Below are 17,680 nucleotides of genomic sequence, written 5' to 3' on the forward strand. Positions count from 1 at the left end.
TCTCTGCTAGTGGCAAGGATTTAAATTCCTTTAAGAATTCCTCCTCTATCTGTAATGTAGAGAGTATATACATATATGGTATATACATATACTACACACACATGTGTCTGTGTGTGTATTCCCCCCGCCTCAGGTAATTAATTTCACAGCTATGTGAAGAATCCATAATTAATATATAAAAATATGACATATCATTGGTTTCCAGAACGGGAAATATTACTGTTCCATGCACATGCACTTAAAACACACTTGAGAACAAAAGAAAATGAAAAAAAAACAAAAAAACCCCATAGTTTTTACTTAACTGATCACATTTGTTTCATTTTATACCTATCCTTTGTGGAGCTAAGATTCTTGAATGCTTTTTTTTTTTTTTTTTTTTTTTTAATTTTTAACGTTCATTTTTATTTATTTTTGAGACAGAGAGAGACAGAGCATGAACAGGGGAGGAGCAGAGAGAGAGGGAGACACAGAATCTGAAACAGGCTCCAGGCTCTGAGCTGTCAGCACAGAGCCCGACGCGGGGCTCGAATTCACGGACCGTGAGATCATGACCTGAGCCGAAGTCGGACGCTTAACTGACCAAGCCACCCAGGCACCCCACTTGAATGCTTTTTGAAAATTATACATTAAGATATAAGCTCATTATCAGCTGTTGATAAACTTTTATTAGTGCCTTACATACTTTCATATTGACAACTGAACACGAGGTCAGATAACCAGTTTGGAAAAAGATTATCTGTGTGTTTAGTTTTCTCTTTCAATTTATTTATAAAATCAAATAAACTTTTTGAAAGCCCCTGAATATTCTTATGAGACATTTTATTTTGTTCAAAGTGAATTTAAGAAAAATCTTTTAAGGTTCTGTCTCAGATCTTTAAATTAAAAAAATACGCTGACGGAAACTGTACAAAGAAGAAACTGTTTTATATTTAGCAGTGGAAGAATTTCCAAATACAATATAAATGATACATTTAAAAAAAACAAAGAAATTTAGATTTAGAAGGGCCTTGGTGGCATATAATCTGGTATATTTTTAGAAATCATTGCTCAGAGGCCCAATATATCAAGCTCTACTGAATTGGGGTGGATAAGAGATGGGAAATATCGATGTCCATCCCTGCCCACTTGTTTATTTCTCCTTCGTGACCCCTATGACTGGGTGAACTGTTTAAAAACCATCAAGATGAAAAATTCTCCTCTTCCCACTCTTTCACTGTTGAAGAACTGTGGAGCAGTTACTTGACAGCTTTACACAAGTTATTTTTTCCAGAGTCAGAACTTTAATCCAGATACCATGACTATATCCAGTGCCTTCCCACCACCCTATCTGCAAAAAAAGAGATATAAAATATATACTTAATTTTTGTTACTTACCCAATTGTTTAGGAGGAGCAGGAAAACTGGAAAGAAAATGAGAACACAGTTATAATCAGACCAATCTAAACACAGAAATTGAGTCCTTTATCTAGGGATAGGCCTGAACAAGTAATAGCCCGGAGGCTTATAAAGGCCAATTCATCCATTGACTATCATTCCTTTCTCATCCTCCATTTTTCCACGGAGTTTCAGTTTCTGTCCATCAATTTGGAATTTCATGAGACTTTTTTTTTTTTAAACTCCAATGGTGGCCAAAAAGTCAACAGTCAAGACATTCAGTGGTTTATTTTGCCCATGGCCATTGGACCAGTATTTTCAGATTTGTCCTACGAGGTTTGGGCATATTATCACATCAGAGTAAAATAAATGGACTCAGTGTTTTGGAGTCATCGTGGCATAGCTCTGGCCAAAAGCTTTTATTTGACTAAAGGAGTAAAAATAGAGAGGTGAAATCAACAAAGGTCATAGGACTCTTTGCATGACCACGTTTTCCCAGTATATGTACCCAAACAGGAGAATGGTGAATAAGAGAGGAATATCCACCGAAACTAGAGAGGGGGAGCTTATTAATAGAAGTGATCTGAAATTAGGACTGGGTGGCATTTAGTTGCAACAGAAAAAGACCTTTGCTTCTATTACTTTTTGAACTTTAAACACACACATAAACACACATTATTGGAAGAATGGTGCACAGTTACACTGAAGTGTGAGAGGTCATTAGTTCAGATGATTTAAAATCAAAATTAGGAATGTGCAGGTGGAGCAGGGAAAATAATCTCTGCTTTTATTTCTAAGTAATGTCTGCATTTGAATAATTCTGCATCAAGAGAGGATTTATTTAAAAAAAGAGGATTTGTTATGTTTACTTATAATTTTAAGTGTCCTGTTCACTAACTGTTGTTTTAGGTTTCACAAAAGAGTTTATAATGAGGAATTCTATGTGGAATTAACATTTTAGAAAGACTGTAATGAAATATGGAGACTCTAAATTTAACTACAAACACTTTAAATACTGTATTTAGAGAAAAGAAATTCCAAATTGCATCCTTATTTCCAGAAAACTAATTTTTTTTTTCAACGTTTATTTATTTCTGGGACAGAGAGAGACAGAGCATGAACGGGGGAGGGGCAGAGAGAGAGGGAGACACAGAATCGGAAACAGGCTCCAGGCTCTGAGCCATCAGCCCAGAGCCCGACGCGGGGCTCGAACTCACGGACCGCGAGATCGTGACCTGGCTGAAGTCGGACGCTCAACCGACTGCGCCACCCAGGTGCCCCCAGAAAACTAATTTTTAAAAGAGAATGTATATTTTGAAGAGTAGTCACTATATTATATAACGTGGCATTGGAATTGTGAGCATTTAGATATGACGCTGCAGTTAAAAAAAAGTCCTACTCAATGGAGTGTATGTGTATGAGTGTGTGTGTGTTCATTTGTGTGTATTATCTGTGCATGTTTGTAGGGAAAGCAAAATATATCTTTGAACCATATGACGATTTTTGAAGACTTTGTGCTCTTCTGTAAATGTCTGAGTGTAAGGGTGACACAGTAAATAAGGCTCAGATGACTAATGGAAAATAACATTGAAATGACTTAAGCCTGTCAGAATTTGGTTATTGGTTATAAAATATTAGTAGCATTTGATTAAATTAATATTAGTGTAGTTATTGTGCACTGGATTTGGTTGGTTGACTCTTACGATGAACCTTCATTATTGTCTGACTCAGAGACTTTAGGTTTCTCTCGTATACTTTTCTTTTTGTCATCTTTTCCCTTTAACATCTTCAAAATCCCCCAGGACCACGAATTACTCTTCTCTTCAACCTGTAGTGTGGAGCTTAGGAGCATGCAGGCATTGATCAGAATGGAATAATCAGCGGAACACGAAGACATTGGGTGGACATTCAGATTTTTTATAACTATACTGCATTGATCATTCAGGCAGTAAGTTACTCATTGTAATCAACAAGATGATGCTTTCAGGTTTATAGGCGTCAGTCTTTGAATACTGCTGTGCTAGGTTAAGTAGTAGGTAAGTTACTTTTTTTCTATTTAGTGAAATTTCTTTTGGTTTTAAAATAGAAAGCTAAGTCAAAATTAAGTTTTAGACATCAATTTTGCTTTATGTTATGTTTAAAATTAAGTAATTAACAGATCTTAAAATTTAAAATATGCCATTATAAAAGTTGAAGCAAGTACAGAATTAAGTCTTATGCTGGTTTTGCCACAGATAGCAGATGGTCTCAGTGCATTTGGATTGCCTGTAACTATGATCATTATATGGAGGATAGCCATGCATCAGATAAGCTCTCCAGAGATTACTGATTGATAAATAAATGATTGGGAAAAGTTTGAAAAAGAATCTACAGCATTGGTAATTCTTTATTCCTTTTTCATTTCTCTTTTTTTGTTGGGGTTCTTTCAAACAATATACCACTTCATCTGAAGTGTTGTGCAATTATACTTTCTGACTTAGGACTGCTATTAATTAAACATTCAAATAATTTTTGGTGTTATAATAAGGAACACTATATTTTGCTTTTTATTCTAACCAGAAATCAACATTAACTTTCAGTGTATCCAAAAATTTACAAGGAAGCAATTCACTGATTATTCTTACCCATCATCAGTATCTTCCTCTTCGATCCCATCGTAAATATCATCATCTGGGGGAGGTGGGAACATCCCTTCATGTGGATTGGCCAAGGGGAGAGAATCTTCTGTTAATTTTATAATTTTGTCAGGTAATAGTCACTCAAATTTGATAGTAAATCCGCCTTATTTAACTGCAGAAAAAGTTTCTTAATAACCATGTAACTAAAAAATAACTTTATGTTCCTATTCTCACATAGATAATAGGTAAATGAATTTTTTTGTTGAATATTTTTAAAGGAATTCTTAGAGATGAAATTTAGTAAATGTAGAAAGAGTGCTGAGCTTTGGAGATAAAAGGGATGGGGAAGAATAAATATGAGAAAAAAAATAAAATTGAATAGAGTGTAGAGTTAAATACTGTGGAAAAGAGGACGGAGGAGGCGGTAAGAAAATTTTAATTAATAGTGAGGAGACATTCAGGAAAATATACTGATCAAGATATAAGTGAGGGAAAACAAATAGAATGAAAGGTGAATTTGTGAATATTGGTAGTAGCTCTGGTTCATTTAATCAAAGTGATATTTTAAGGGTTAAACCCTTTGTTGTAAACCCTTAGGAACCTTGCTGTTTGACAAATATTTATTTAACAAGTGTTTATTGAATACCTCCTCAATGCAGAAATATGTACAAAGAACTTGAAATCTGACTTTTAGGATGAGTATTTTAGCACTGTAAATCTTTATTTTGGTGATGAGCAAATGAGGAGTCTTTATACGTTATCATCCAAATAAGGATACTTCTGAAAGTGAAGAGGGACGCTATTAATAACTGTGCTCAGACAACTGGCATAAATTAAGATTGCCCTGGGCACGCTGGAAATGGAGTCACCCCATGACCCATAACAAACTTGGAAGAGAGAAGTGACTTGGTTAGGGTCACTCAGTGACCAGGACTGGAATCCAGGTCATTGGCTTCCAGTCCAGTGGTCTCTCTACCACTTAAAGATCTTCTTCATTATTTGCAGACAAAAGCATCTTGTAGTGATGACTTGAAGAAACTGCTGATAAAAGTTTGTGGCTTACCTCCACTTCCACTCTGACTGTGGCTAGGGAAAAAAAATAAATTAAATTAGCATATGAATTATGTAGCTATTGGGAAGAGAAGTACATGTATTGAACAGTTATACAAGAGAGAAATAACATTGCAGTTAAAAGTTACCAGAATGTTTTATGTGAAGAGGAGGAGACATTGTTCCTTATCACAATAGATGAGTAGTAACAAGGCAAAAACAAAACAAAACAAACCTAATAAGGATCAGATGAGTACTACATAAAGTTTTCAAAACAATGTTAATGTTTGCTTCTAACATTTCCCATGAGGTAGTTTTTAGCTTATACATTATTACACCATTCCATACATGGATAGATTTATGAAAAACAACCAACCAACCAACAGTATTATTCCAGGAATCATACAAACCCATTAGTTTTTTAATGCTTTTTATATTTTACTTATTTTGAAAAAGAGAGAAACAGCATGGAGGAGGGACAGAGAGAGGGAGAGAGAATCCCAAGCAGGCTTCATGCTATCAGTGCAGAGCCGGATGTGGGGTTCAAACTCCCCTCACAAACTGTGAGATCATGACCTGAGCCGAAATCAAGAATCAGATACTTAACCGACTGAGCCACTCAGGCACCAGGAATCATTATTGCATTCAATTCAATTTTCTTTTAATATGTTATCGCCAGAGCATTTAACTCTTAGCCAGTAGCATTATATTCTTTTTTAAAGGGAGACTTTCTAAAAAAATGGAAATCTTACTCATGAAATATTATTCTTATTATTACATATAATGTGGCCCCTGATTTTCTAAATTCAGATTGCCTGTACTTTTTGTTTATTTCTAGAACATTCTATATTTTCCCCATTAAAATTTTTTTGATGTTTATTTTTGAGTGAGGGAGAGAAACAGAATGAGAGGGGGGGAGGAGCAGAGAGAGAGGGAGACACAGAATCCGAAGCAGGCTCCAAGCTCTGAGCTGTCAGCACAGAGCCCAACGTGGGGCTCAAACTCACAAACTGTGAGATCATGACCTGAGCCGGAGTTGGACAATAAACCGATGGAATAACCCAGGCACGTCTATATTTTGCCTATTTTATAATCATCTATTTTCTTGCCTCAGTCTCCCACTAAAATGTGAGCTGTGCTACAGCAAAGGAAGAGTAGATTGTGAGAACTGGAAAAATCTCAGAAGCCTGGTTTAATCCCCTTGTTTTGCAGAAAGGAAATGAGAAATGGAATGACTTGACCAAACTCACTTCTAATGAACTGAAGAGCTGAGATAGGAACCTTGGTGCCCTGCCTTCCTGTATAGTGTTGTTTTGTCTATACCTCACTGCACTCCCTGTAAGCATCATTTTCGACCTTTGGATAATCTGCCTCAAACAGGTATCAGTCTGATATTACAACCATACATTATTAATTATACACTCATATCTGATTCTTCAATCTTAAGGTCAGAGTAAAGGAAATTGGCCTGACACAGATCTATGGGTTAATTTAGAAATAAAACCTGCCCTTACTAATGGAACTCTGTAGCAAAGCATGCTATAAATGTCCTAATAGGTAAATAAGGAGTTGATTTTTTTTTTTTTTTTTTTTTTTTTTTAAATTTTTTTTTTCAACGTTTATTTATTTTTGGGACAGAGAGAGACAGAGCATGAACGGGGGAGGGGCAGAGAGAGAGGGAGACACAGCATCGGAAACAGGCTCCAGGCTCCGAGCCATCAGCCCAGAGCCCGACGCGGGGCTCGAACTCACGGACCGCAAGATCGTGACCTGGCTGAAGTCGGACACTTAACCGACTGCGCCACCCAGGCGCCCCAATAAGGAGTTGATTTTTGATGAAGTTTAAGTATATTCTCCACTTGCTTGCATACTGTTTTCGCATTCATTTTGTCTGACATTTCCCTTTGAGCATGAAGCAAGCAGTCAGGATTATGCGAAAACTTGCAGTTTTGGTTGGCTGCCACTCCTGGCAAATAGAATTCATCCTGGACAATGAATACCAATCTCATACCAATCCCCAAAGAACAGGGTTTTAATAATCAGGAGCAAAGCTGCCGCACATCATTTTCTTTTTAGAGCAATTCTTCAATTTCCTAGACTTGTCTGTTTGGAATTCAAAGCACTTACCAGCTGAAGTGGAGGTAAGGAGAGGAGAGGGTGAGAAAGAAGGGAAGAAAACAAGGGAAGGAGAAATGCAAGGAAAAACGTTGGGGAGCAGGCAGAGAAGCAAGTTTGTCACGTGATGGGGAAGTATGTGTGTGTGTGTGTGTGTGTGTGTAATTTCCTTTTCTTCAAGGCCTCGTTAGTTATTACAGAAATTGCTTTAGTTGAGAAAAAAAGGAGAAAGACAGCTGTCGGGACCTGTGTTTCTAAGCCTCTTGTCTGCTCACAGAGTCTGAAGTTCGAAGTCAGTTCCCCCTTCTCTGGAAGAATAGGGGAGAGCAGGGTGCGGGGACAAAGGGGGCTTCTGGAGAAGGGGAAAGAGGGGATGGTGCTTTCTCCAACTCTAGCTGGGGCAGCTCCCGGTTGTCCTCAGCATCTTTCCTTGTTCTACTGAGGACAAAGCCTGTTCTGTTGTGAGATCTCACAGGCAACAGCTGTAGCTTCAAAAAAAGAAAAAAAAAAACACTTGTGTTTTCATTTTCTCTTCTTTCGTTTTCTTATTAAATATGCATACGGGGGGGTGCCTGGGTGGCTCAGTCAGTTAAGCATCCGACTTCGGCTCAGGTCATGATCTCACCGTCCGTGAGTTTGAGCCCCGCATCAGGCTCTGTGCTGAGAGCTCAGAGCTTGGAGCCTGTTTCAGATTCTGTGTCTCCCTCTCTCTGCCCCTTCCCCGCTCATGCCCTGTCTCTCTCTGTCTCTCAAAAATGAATAAACGTTAAAAAAATTAAAAAAATATGCATACGGGCTGCAAGATGCTAGTATATACTCTGGGGCTATGTTTGTTTAAGATATGAAACATTAAAACCATGCACCTCCTCCAGCTCCATTTCATTAAATGGAAGATTCTTTTTCTGCTGCATGCTTACTAATCAGAGCATGTTTAAGAGTTGCTGTCTGTATGGACTCGATACAATGGAAAAAGTAATAGTATTAATTAGGGGAAATAGTTGCCACTTACGGTTAAATAATATTTCATTTTAAGAACATCACCCCTTTTCACGGATTTATTATTTTTTCTTGAGTTTGTATATCATAAATATATATTTATTAATATTCCTGGGGTTCTTTACTCTCAAAATAAGAGAATTTTTTTAAATAAATAAAGCTAAAGTATATACATTGATAACAGGCACGGAATGACATACGCATGTACAGGAAATTTTGTACGTCTCAGAATATGGCCTTTTAAAACTTTGACCTCAAAACTGGCATTTACAAACCCCTACACTAGGTCAGAGTGTTTCTGATTACTAGAGCCAATTTATGATCTGTAAACTCCAGGGCACACGTGGCATGTTTTGATATGTGTTGCATAATTTATGGAGTATTTATTAAATGTACCACAAATTGTGCAACATATATCAAAACACGAGGAGAAGACATTGCAGGTCTATTTAGAAAGACAAAACTGCCAGAAAGCAACATGACAAATTTAACTGATGACATGAAGTGAACAACTACAGGAAGGAAATGGAATTCTTCCTACATTTTATAAGTATATTACTATTTTGATCATTTCACATTTTAAAAATGTTTGATAATTGAAACTTTTTTTTTGAACTTTGAGTTATGAAGAATGCAGACCCATTTTTACCCAAGTGAAGAGCTAGCCCAGATTGTGTGTTTTGAGATCACAGTGGATGTTTCCCAATTCTACCAAATGGGCACAGAAAACAAGGATTCTTAAGTGGGCTGGAGATTTTCATCTTCCTTTACCTTCAGCTTGAAGGGGTTATGGATTTACCAAGAAAAGGGAGATATTGGAGGGAGGAAGGAATGAAAGAAGAAAAATGGAAAAGCAAGAAGAAGAAGAAGGGACAGGGAAGACCAGAGCTGGGAAAAGGAGCCAGAGAAGGAGGGATGGAGAAAGGCAGTTGAGGAACTGAGAAGGGAAAAGATGGGAAGAAAAAGTGCATGGGAGATAGCCAATCTCCCCTCCTGCCTCCTCCAGTAAGGATGTCTTGTTGTGTTCCTCTGCCCCAGGAAGACATTCCCATAATTCCTACAGGGAAGTCCATTCCAATCTACTGGAATGAATGGTCCAGGAAAAATAAATTGGACCCTTTGCTGATTCACAAGGATCACAGAGAATTGAGCTTTTGCTTTTTATGTTTAAAATTTCTTTTTTTATTTATTTTATTTTGGTTTTTTTTCAACGTTTTTTATTTATTTTTGGGACAGAGAGAGACAGAGCATGAACGGGGGAGGGGCAGAGAGAGAGGGAGACACAGGCTCCAGGAACAGGCTCCAGGCTCTGAGCCATCAGCCCAGAGCCCGACGCAGGGCTCGAACTCACGGACCGCGAGATCGTGACCTGGCTGAAGTCGGACGCTCAACCGACTGCGCCACCCAGGCGCCCCTAAAATTTCTTTTTTTAAATGTTTATGTATTTATATTTTTTTGAAAGAGAGAGAGAGAGAGAGCATAAGCAGGGGACGGGCAGAGAGAGGGAGAGACACAGAATCCGAAGCAGGCTCCAGGCTCTAAGATGTCAGCACAGAGCCCGTCGTGGGGCTCAAAGTCAGGAACCATGAGATTATGACCTGAGTCGAAGTTGGCCGCTCAACCGACTAAGCCACCCAGGCACCCCTTACTTTTTTATGTTTAAAGAGCAAAGTAGGGGGGTGCCTGGGTGGCTTAGTCGGTTAAGCGTCCGACTTCGGCTCGTGTCATGATCTTAGGGTTCGTGGGTTTGTGCCCCGCACTGGGGCTCTGTGCTGACAGCTCGGACCTGGAGCCTGCTTCTGATTCTGTGTCTCCCTCTCTCTCTCTGCCCCTCCCCTGCTCATGCTGTCTCTCTCTGTCTCTCAAAAATAAATAAATGCAAAAAACGTTTTTTTAAAAATAAAGAGCAAAGTAGAGGTGTATTAGAATTCATTTTTTTTTTCTGTTATGTTTTCAAATAAGAACAACAAATACATTTAGACTCAGGGATTTCAGAGCAAATATTTTTATATTTTTAGAGCTGAATTTTATATCTCATGCTTCATGTTTTTATGAAATCATATTTACTTTAGGCATAGCCCTAAGATCAAATCAGAATGATTATTATTAAACAGCATTTTGGAATGCTAACACATTTGGCAAGACCTGGCAAATGGACTATTCTTTTTTAAGTAGTATTTGATACATACAACCAAAGAGTAAAGTAAAAGACTACAGAGTTTTAAATTTTTTTTAATATTTATTTATTTCTGAGACAGAGACAGAGCATGAGCAGGGGAGGGACAGAGAGAGAGGGAGACACAGAACCAGAAGCAGGCTCCAGACTCTGAGCTGTCAGCACAGAGCCCAATGCGGGGCTCGAACTCACAAACCATGAGATCATGGCCTGAGCCAAAGTGGTCGTTCAACCGACTGAGCCACCCAGGCGCCGAAAGACTACAGAGTTTTAAATGACCTTTCACCCCTATTGGAATACCTGTAGCTGTAAAAGGGTATTCAGGGGTAGCAAGCAGTAAGAGACGCGGAAGGTAAAATTTTAGGATCTTAAAATACACCATCTCTGACGAGCCAGCAATCTGATGTGTTTTACAATTTGTATTTGTCCATACCTGCTAATATCATCCTGCTCTGCGACATCATCATATACCTCCTGGTCATCTCCAATCGGTCTTGATGAAAGAGCACCGAGAGAACTTTTCTTCAGCCTCAGGGAGTCGTAGTCAATCTCCACGGCAGTTGTTTTAATATAGCCGTCTACCGAGAGGAAGAAGGATTTATTGTCAGGCAACTGTAGTTTCAATATCTCAGAGTTGTAGACAGGATATCAATTGCACATCTGCACATCTTTCCCTTCATTTCTTTGCTTGACTCCTGATTTATAGACTTCCGACGCAGACACATTTGACTGGACTTCGTCAAAGTCTTATGCTGTTGTGGTTTGGGATAAGCCTAGAGTCTATTTTAAAGATTCCACAGTGACTCACAGGACTCATTTTTTCACCTTTTAACATCAGTGAGGAACCCAATGCCCTTTGTTTCTCCTTGGAATAAAACAAATATTTACACTGTTCCCCAGTAAAAAGACAATGCAGATGAAATGAAGATATGTCAATGTCGTTTTCAATCTTCCTATTTTTGTCCACCCTGTAAAATACTCCTAACTTAACTGAATGTCTTAAAAAAAGAAAACAACAACAACAACATTTGGAGATGTCATAGGAAAATTTGTACTCACATGACCCCCTGGCGGTTCTGCCCAGCCATTTTCCTTCAGGGTTGTCTGTGATGCGGATTATTTCAATTTGCTCTCCTTGCTTGAAGCTCAGTTCATTCTTTCCTCCTTTGACATCACAGCAAGCTTTTGCTTGATGGATGACTTGAATAGGGCCTGTTAGCTGCGAAGAAGGGGGGACATCACAATAGGCTTCCTTACTCTTCGGAAAATCTTTTAGGAATGGAGTTTTGAAAGCAACTTGCCGACCAGCCTATTTACAACATTTATGGTTTGAATTAGACACTGAAGGTGAATATCATCTAACGAATGTTCTTAGAAGACGTGGTAGGGGAAAATCACAGTGGTGAGGCAGAACCAGCAAAGAACAGGTAAGCATATGCTTGGGGTCCAGGAGAGAGTAGCAGTCATCTGTCGACCTTAGAAATCTGTGAAAGGCTTGCAGAGGAAGCCACTAATAACGGAATACGATTTATGTAAGACAATACACACTGGATGCCATGGTTTTTATGGGATATGATGGTGGTCTGCTTGGTAGATGGAGGTTTTTCCATGTTTGCATTGTGTAGTTATTCTGATGGTTATCTTCAGGCTTCAAACAGCAAAGGGAAGGGAAGATGGTGAGTGGTTGTGGGCTACACTTATGGGAAAAGCATTTTCTTTTTCTTTCTTTCTTTCTTTCTTTCTTTCTTTCTTTCTTTCTTTCTTTCTTTCTTTCTTTCTTTCACCTTGTGGCGTTGTCTATAAACTTAGAGTAGACATTACCTGCTATAAACAAGATAACATTCTAGAAATAGCTTTGTAAATAAAAAATAGCAAACAAGTGTTATGTGAAGTTTTAACTTTTTATTAGTTTACTTTTTAAAATGTTTATCTATTTATTTTTGAAAGGGAGGGAGGGAGAGAGAGAGAGAGAGTACAAGCATGAGCAGGGAAGACAGAGAAAATCCCAAGCAGGCTCCACACTGTTAGCACAGAGCTCAAAGCAGGGTTCAATCCCATGAACTCGTGAGATCGTGACCTGACCAAAAATCAAGAGTCGGACACTTAACTGACTGAGCCACCCAGATGCCCCTGTTACGTGAGGTTTTTCAACTTAATATACTGGATAGTATAGTGGTTTCTTCACAGCAGAACGCAGTACTCCTCCCTTGTCTGTGGTTACATTTTCTGGGGTTTCAGCCACCCATGGTGCACCATGGTCTAGAAACAGATGATTGCCCTTCTGGCCTATTGTCAGAAGATCAGTAGTGGCCTAATGCTATGTCATAACGCCTAAGTCATTCACCTCACTTCATCTCATCAAGTGGGAATTTTATTGTCTCACATCGTCATAAGAAGGGTGAGTGGAGGACAGTAAGATATTTTGAGAGAAGCAGATGGACCACATTCAATAACTTTCACTACAGGAGAGTGTTACAATTGTTCTATTTTATTGTTAGTTATTGTTCCTTTCTTCCTGTGCCTAACTTATAAATTGAGCTTTATCATAGGTATATGTGTGTAGGAAAAAACATAGTATATATAGAGTTCAGTACTATCCATGTTTTCAGGCATCCACTGGGGGTCTGGAAATGTATCCCCTTGGATAAGACGAACTACTGTAATCTAGTTTAGAACATGAGTCCTAAACTCCTAATCCTAAATGTGTATCTTTCCAACATAATTTCTTAGATCTTTCCATATGCAAATATGCATTGTGATTTTTGAAGTTCTGCCTTGTTTTATTGAACTCATGATGCTATGAATTGTGAGACATATCATCAATTACGTATCACTGAGAAACAGTTTAATTTAAATTATGTTACACCAAGATGTTAAGATGCATTATTTCAGAATTTTAAAATGTGAAATATTTTATACTTTAGAATTAATGAAATATGGTGCTGTGTAACAGTTCTCACATTTAATTTCTTTAATTTTAGCATGTATTAACATTTTTGTGGAAGGAATATAGCTTGTGAAGTCCTAGTCTTTACAAACTTTGAATTCATATTTTAGTGGTATGATTTCCATACTGTATTTTTTCTTACTAAGAAATTTTATTTGAGTGAATGAGTGAAACAATGCAAAATTGATTTCTCCAAAGGAAACGCAAGAAAAAACTTCACGTAACTCTTTCAAAATTACAAAGTACCTTCCTAAAAATGTGTTATGAAAAATTGTTTAAGTTTATTTATTTATTTTGGGGGGGGACGGTAGAGAGAGAAGGACAGAGAGAATCCCAAGCAGGCTCTGCGCTGTCAGCACAGAGTCCAACGTGGGGCTGTAACTCACAAACTGAGATCATGACCTGACCTGAAAGCAAGAGTCAGACACTTAACTGACTGAGCCACGCAGGTGCCCCTGTTATGAAGACTTTTTTTTAAGAAATTAATTTTTCATATTCGCCACTTGGAAAATATGAACATTGGTACCCATACGTCTGTATGAGTTAAATGTCTTAACATTCATATTTATTCATACCTAATTTTACTTATATATAGTAGTCTTTTTCAAAATTTAACAAGAACTTTGGTAGATATAGTGCCTTATGTACATTATTTTATTTAATTCCACAACAAACTTTCAGGAGAGATACCATTTATTCTAAGAATAAGAATCTGAGATTCAAAGACATAAGAATCTGAGATTCAAACAAGTTTAATAATATGCCCACAATCACATAACTCACATGTACGACTGGAATTTGAATCCACATCTGTCCACTTGACTCTAAGCTGCTTTATGTTTTTCTTGCACCATGCTGTTGAACCTTTCTTTTAATGCAACAAATATACTGGGGAGTTATATAGAAATCAAAATTTTTATAGCTGAAACCATATATTAAATGTTCTAGGGGAATTAAAAGTTTAAAAGAACCTTGACATGAGTCTTTTTTATAGTGAAGAATAGTTCGGTAATACAGTCACCTTAAATATAGCTGACACACCAGACCCATGCCAGATGGGCCATGTCATCAAAGACGGTGTAGCCAAAAGAGGATAGCCTACAAGCTTAGTGATGGTGGTAGAAATTAGAAATCAGGGGTCCAAAAAGAAAGAGGTCAGAAATCTAGGTGGGAAAAGAGGGATGGGAAATAGCGGGCATCAGAAGTCAACAAGTACATAAGCTAGAAATAAAGGCAAAAATGTAAGTCAGGTCTAGATACCAGCAGTGGGAGTAGTTCATAGAAACTTTATTCTGAGACAGGTCTGGTTCATCCAGAGACATTTACGTCCCTTATACCATTGTGATACCTGCCTCAAGGATACTTATGTGTGTGGTCCAAGCTCATAGTATAAGTAGGTTAATAACAAATATGAAATCTTGAGAGTCAAGAAGTGTTTGAGCAATGAGTATTCACTCACTCAATCAACAGAAAATTTCCTGGGTGCCCACTAATCATAAGCCACCATATTTTATCATATTACATTTTTAGTGCAGGGATAAGGAGGCATATTGGGTAAGATAATTACTGTTATGAAGGTAGTTACTTTTCAAGGAAACAATAACTAAGTAATTCTTCCACCATGTAAGTTTTCAAGAATGGTGTGGTGCCCCTTTTGCGTGAAAATCATAGAGATCACTCTTTTTTTACCCATCAGCAAGCAAGCTCTTACTTTAAATTTCTTCTTTATTTCTTGTTCTTTCTTTTCTCGTTCTTTCTGTTCCTTTTTCTCCAGTTCTAATCTCTTCTTTTCCTCCTTTTCCCTTTTTTTCTCTCTTTCTTTGGTTGCTTCTCTGTGGATAAAAATTGTTAAGTTGTTTTGGCACTTGCGAGCATTGATGTGTTATGGCTCACATATCCAGGAGACAGTATCTCAAGTATAGATGAAGGTGAAAAGCCAGGAGTTGTCAAAATTACTGAGCGTGTGAGATTGTTCTTAAAACCAGTAGGAGGCATACAAGTGGGGATACCTGCCAAAGGCTCTGTTTCCACTTACACCCTGTGCCAGCAAGCGGAAGACACTGCGTATATATAAAGACCCTGTTCTTCCTGCATATGGGCATGAATAGAATTGATCTCTGCCCCCACCCCTTCACGTGCATGCACTCCCAGGTACAGGGCATGCACATGTACATACCTGCAAACCTTAGCTCAGAAACTTTAGTCAGAATTCACTGCTTAAGAACTAGGTAAGGCAAATTAAGACATTTGAATCGACAAGAGAGAAAATAACATACTTCTTTCTCCTTTCATTCACTTTCCAAGACATTTCTTAGTCCTGGGCTATGGGGAAGCCTGTTTTGGAGCTATTCTTTTAAACATCTTTCTGCTGTAGCAGGTTGACACTTTGCCATCTGATGCTGTGGTAAATTATTTCTCAGAGCACCCTGGTGAGGTGGAGCACTGCCTCGATGGGGGAGTTGTAACATACAAATGAATTCATTTGCCCAAGGACACACTGAGCACAAGAAATATAGATTCCTAGCTCCGTGATTCCCTGCCTGTGGTCTATCCAGTAGCTGCGAGTCTCTGGCCTCTCACAACAACATTTTTAAGAGTCTTCCATGAAATTCTTGGGCAAATAAAGAATCTTTAGTCCTTTGTATTGAAATAAAGGTTATCATTATATGCCAGTCATTTGAACAATAAAGCTTTTTCCCCTTAGTGTTGAATATCCATCTATTCTCCCTCATACAAATCATAATATTCATTTTAGGCAGAAAAATCACGGTAAAAAATGTAACCCATACATGTCTTCATAGGTTTCTCCTTCACTCTCTTGTTCCTGCCAAGAAAAACATTAATAATGATTAATTTTAATTCCTAAAAAAGGGAACATACACATATTACATTGATCAAATACCTAGTAAAACAATCATAAATGTAAGTGTATGTAAATTTGTCTTGCTTAAAATATTTTTTCCCTTAAAGAGATACACTGGAAAAGTAAGCACAAAAAGATCTTATTTTATATTCTGCTATATAATTCAGATGTCCAGCCAGACTTAAGTTTACGTTCAGTGCTACAAAATTACTGTGAGTCAATGTAATGTTTGGTGTTTAATGTCCCAAGAATTTTAGATGAAGTAATATTATACATTGAAAAATATCATTATTACCCATAACAATTTTGATTTGCTGGTTTATATCAATAGAACATAAATTACAGGAATGGTTAAATATTTTAGTTAAGCAATATAATATAAGAAGGGGGAAAAAAAACTGACCTCATCTAGGTTTCCAGTACCTAAAAGGTTTTAAAAAAAGAATAAAATTCAATATACTTTAATTAAAAAGCAGTTTACTACAGAATTATTAGACATAATCTATCCAAAACTGTTCATAATCTAACAGAACTTATGCTCTATAAAACACATAGAAGTACAAAATAGAATATGTGGATTAGATCTTTACTATGGCCTCTTTGATACTTGTAATTTCATTGTAAAACCATTTCATTGGCTTTCATAAAATAACGCAAAAGCCAAAAAATAATGAAGACATTTTAACCTCTTTGTGAAAGGCATGCACATTTGGTTTTGTGGGCTAATGTGGAACAAAGGTATTACCAGAAAATCACAACTGGTTTGTTCTTTTTGACTTATTTGTTCCCAAGGATTTGTTTCCATGTATCAAGCAAATAAAGTTAATTAAGTTTTTTTTTAAACTGATAGTTGCTTCTTCTTCTTCTTCTTCTTTTTAATGTTTACTTATTTTTGAGAGAGAGAGAAAGAGACAGAGCACAAGCAGGGGAGGGGCAGAGAGAGAGGGAGACACAGAATCTGAAGCAGGCTTCAGGCTCCAGGCTCTGAGCTGTCAGCACAGAGCCCGATGCAGGGCTCAAGCCCACCATGAGATCATGACCTGAGCCGAAGTAGGATGCGTGCTTAACCCACTGAGCCATTTAGGTGCCCCAAAGTTAATTTTTTTTAAAAAAGATCCTTTACTATCCAAGTGTTTAGTAGTATCACCTAATTATTAGATATTAAGACATAATCTAGAGCAACAATAATAAAAACAGTGTGGGGTTGGTACAGAAACACATAGACCAATGAAATACAGCAGAAAACTCAGAGACAGATGCATAAATTTACGTATACTCTTTCATACACATGTATCGCCCACACAAATACACACATACATGGATAGACATATACACAGCTGTAGAGTTAATGGAGTATAAAGATGGCATTAGAAATTATTGAGAAAATGATGGATTTCGAAATATGGTAATGGGAAAAATGGTTCCCTAGGTGAGGCAATAAATCTGGATTTCTACTAATTCCTCAAAGGTACTCTGCAAATATAAGGAGAAAAGACTCAAATATAAGGGATAAAGTTCATAGAAGAAAGAGGAAGATA

At 37.6% G+C, this 17,680-nt stretch overlaps 1 protein-coding gene across 4 annotated transcripts in view; it reads right to left on the reverse strand.

Moving 5' to 3' along the window:
- Window positions 1-17,680, reverse strand: part of FYB1 (FYN binding protein 1) — a 164,868-nt gene that overhangs the window by 20,628 nt on the left and 126,560 nt on the right. For 3 of the 4 annotated variants that reach the window (XM_086677625.1, XM_025924428.2, XM_025924427.2), the window contains exons 5-13: window positions 16,546-16,565; window positions 16,069-16,103; window positions 14,991-15,111; window positions 11,392-11,551; window positions 10,766-10,910; window positions 5,059-5,081; window positions 4,002-4,068; window positions 3,081-3,218; window positions 1,378-1,403 (exon numbers count right to left, since the gene is read on the reverse strand). In XM_086677625.1, coding sequence (XP_086533751.1) covers window positions 1,378-1,403; window positions 3,081-3,218; window positions 4,002-4,068; window positions 5,059-5,081; window positions 10,766-10,910; window positions 11,392-11,551; window positions 14,991-15,111; window positions 16,069-16,103; window positions 16,546-16,565 — 735 coding nt within the window. The remainder of the gene's footprint in view (window positions 1-1,377; window positions 1,404-3,080; window positions 3,219-4,001; window positions 4,069-5,058; window positions 5,082-10,765; window positions 10,911-11,391; window positions 11,552-14,990; window positions 15,112-16,068; window positions 16,104-16,545; window positions 16,566-17,680) is intronic. The other variant, XM_025924429.2, reaches the window with a different exon arrangement.

This window comes from Puma concolor, chromosome A1, assembly GCF_028749965.1.
Source record: "Puma concolor isolate L17-30 chromosome A1, mPumCon1.1.hap2, whole genome shotgun sequence".
Lineage (NCBI taxonomy): Eukaryota > Metazoa > Chordata > Mammalia > Carnivora > Felidae > Puma > Puma concolor.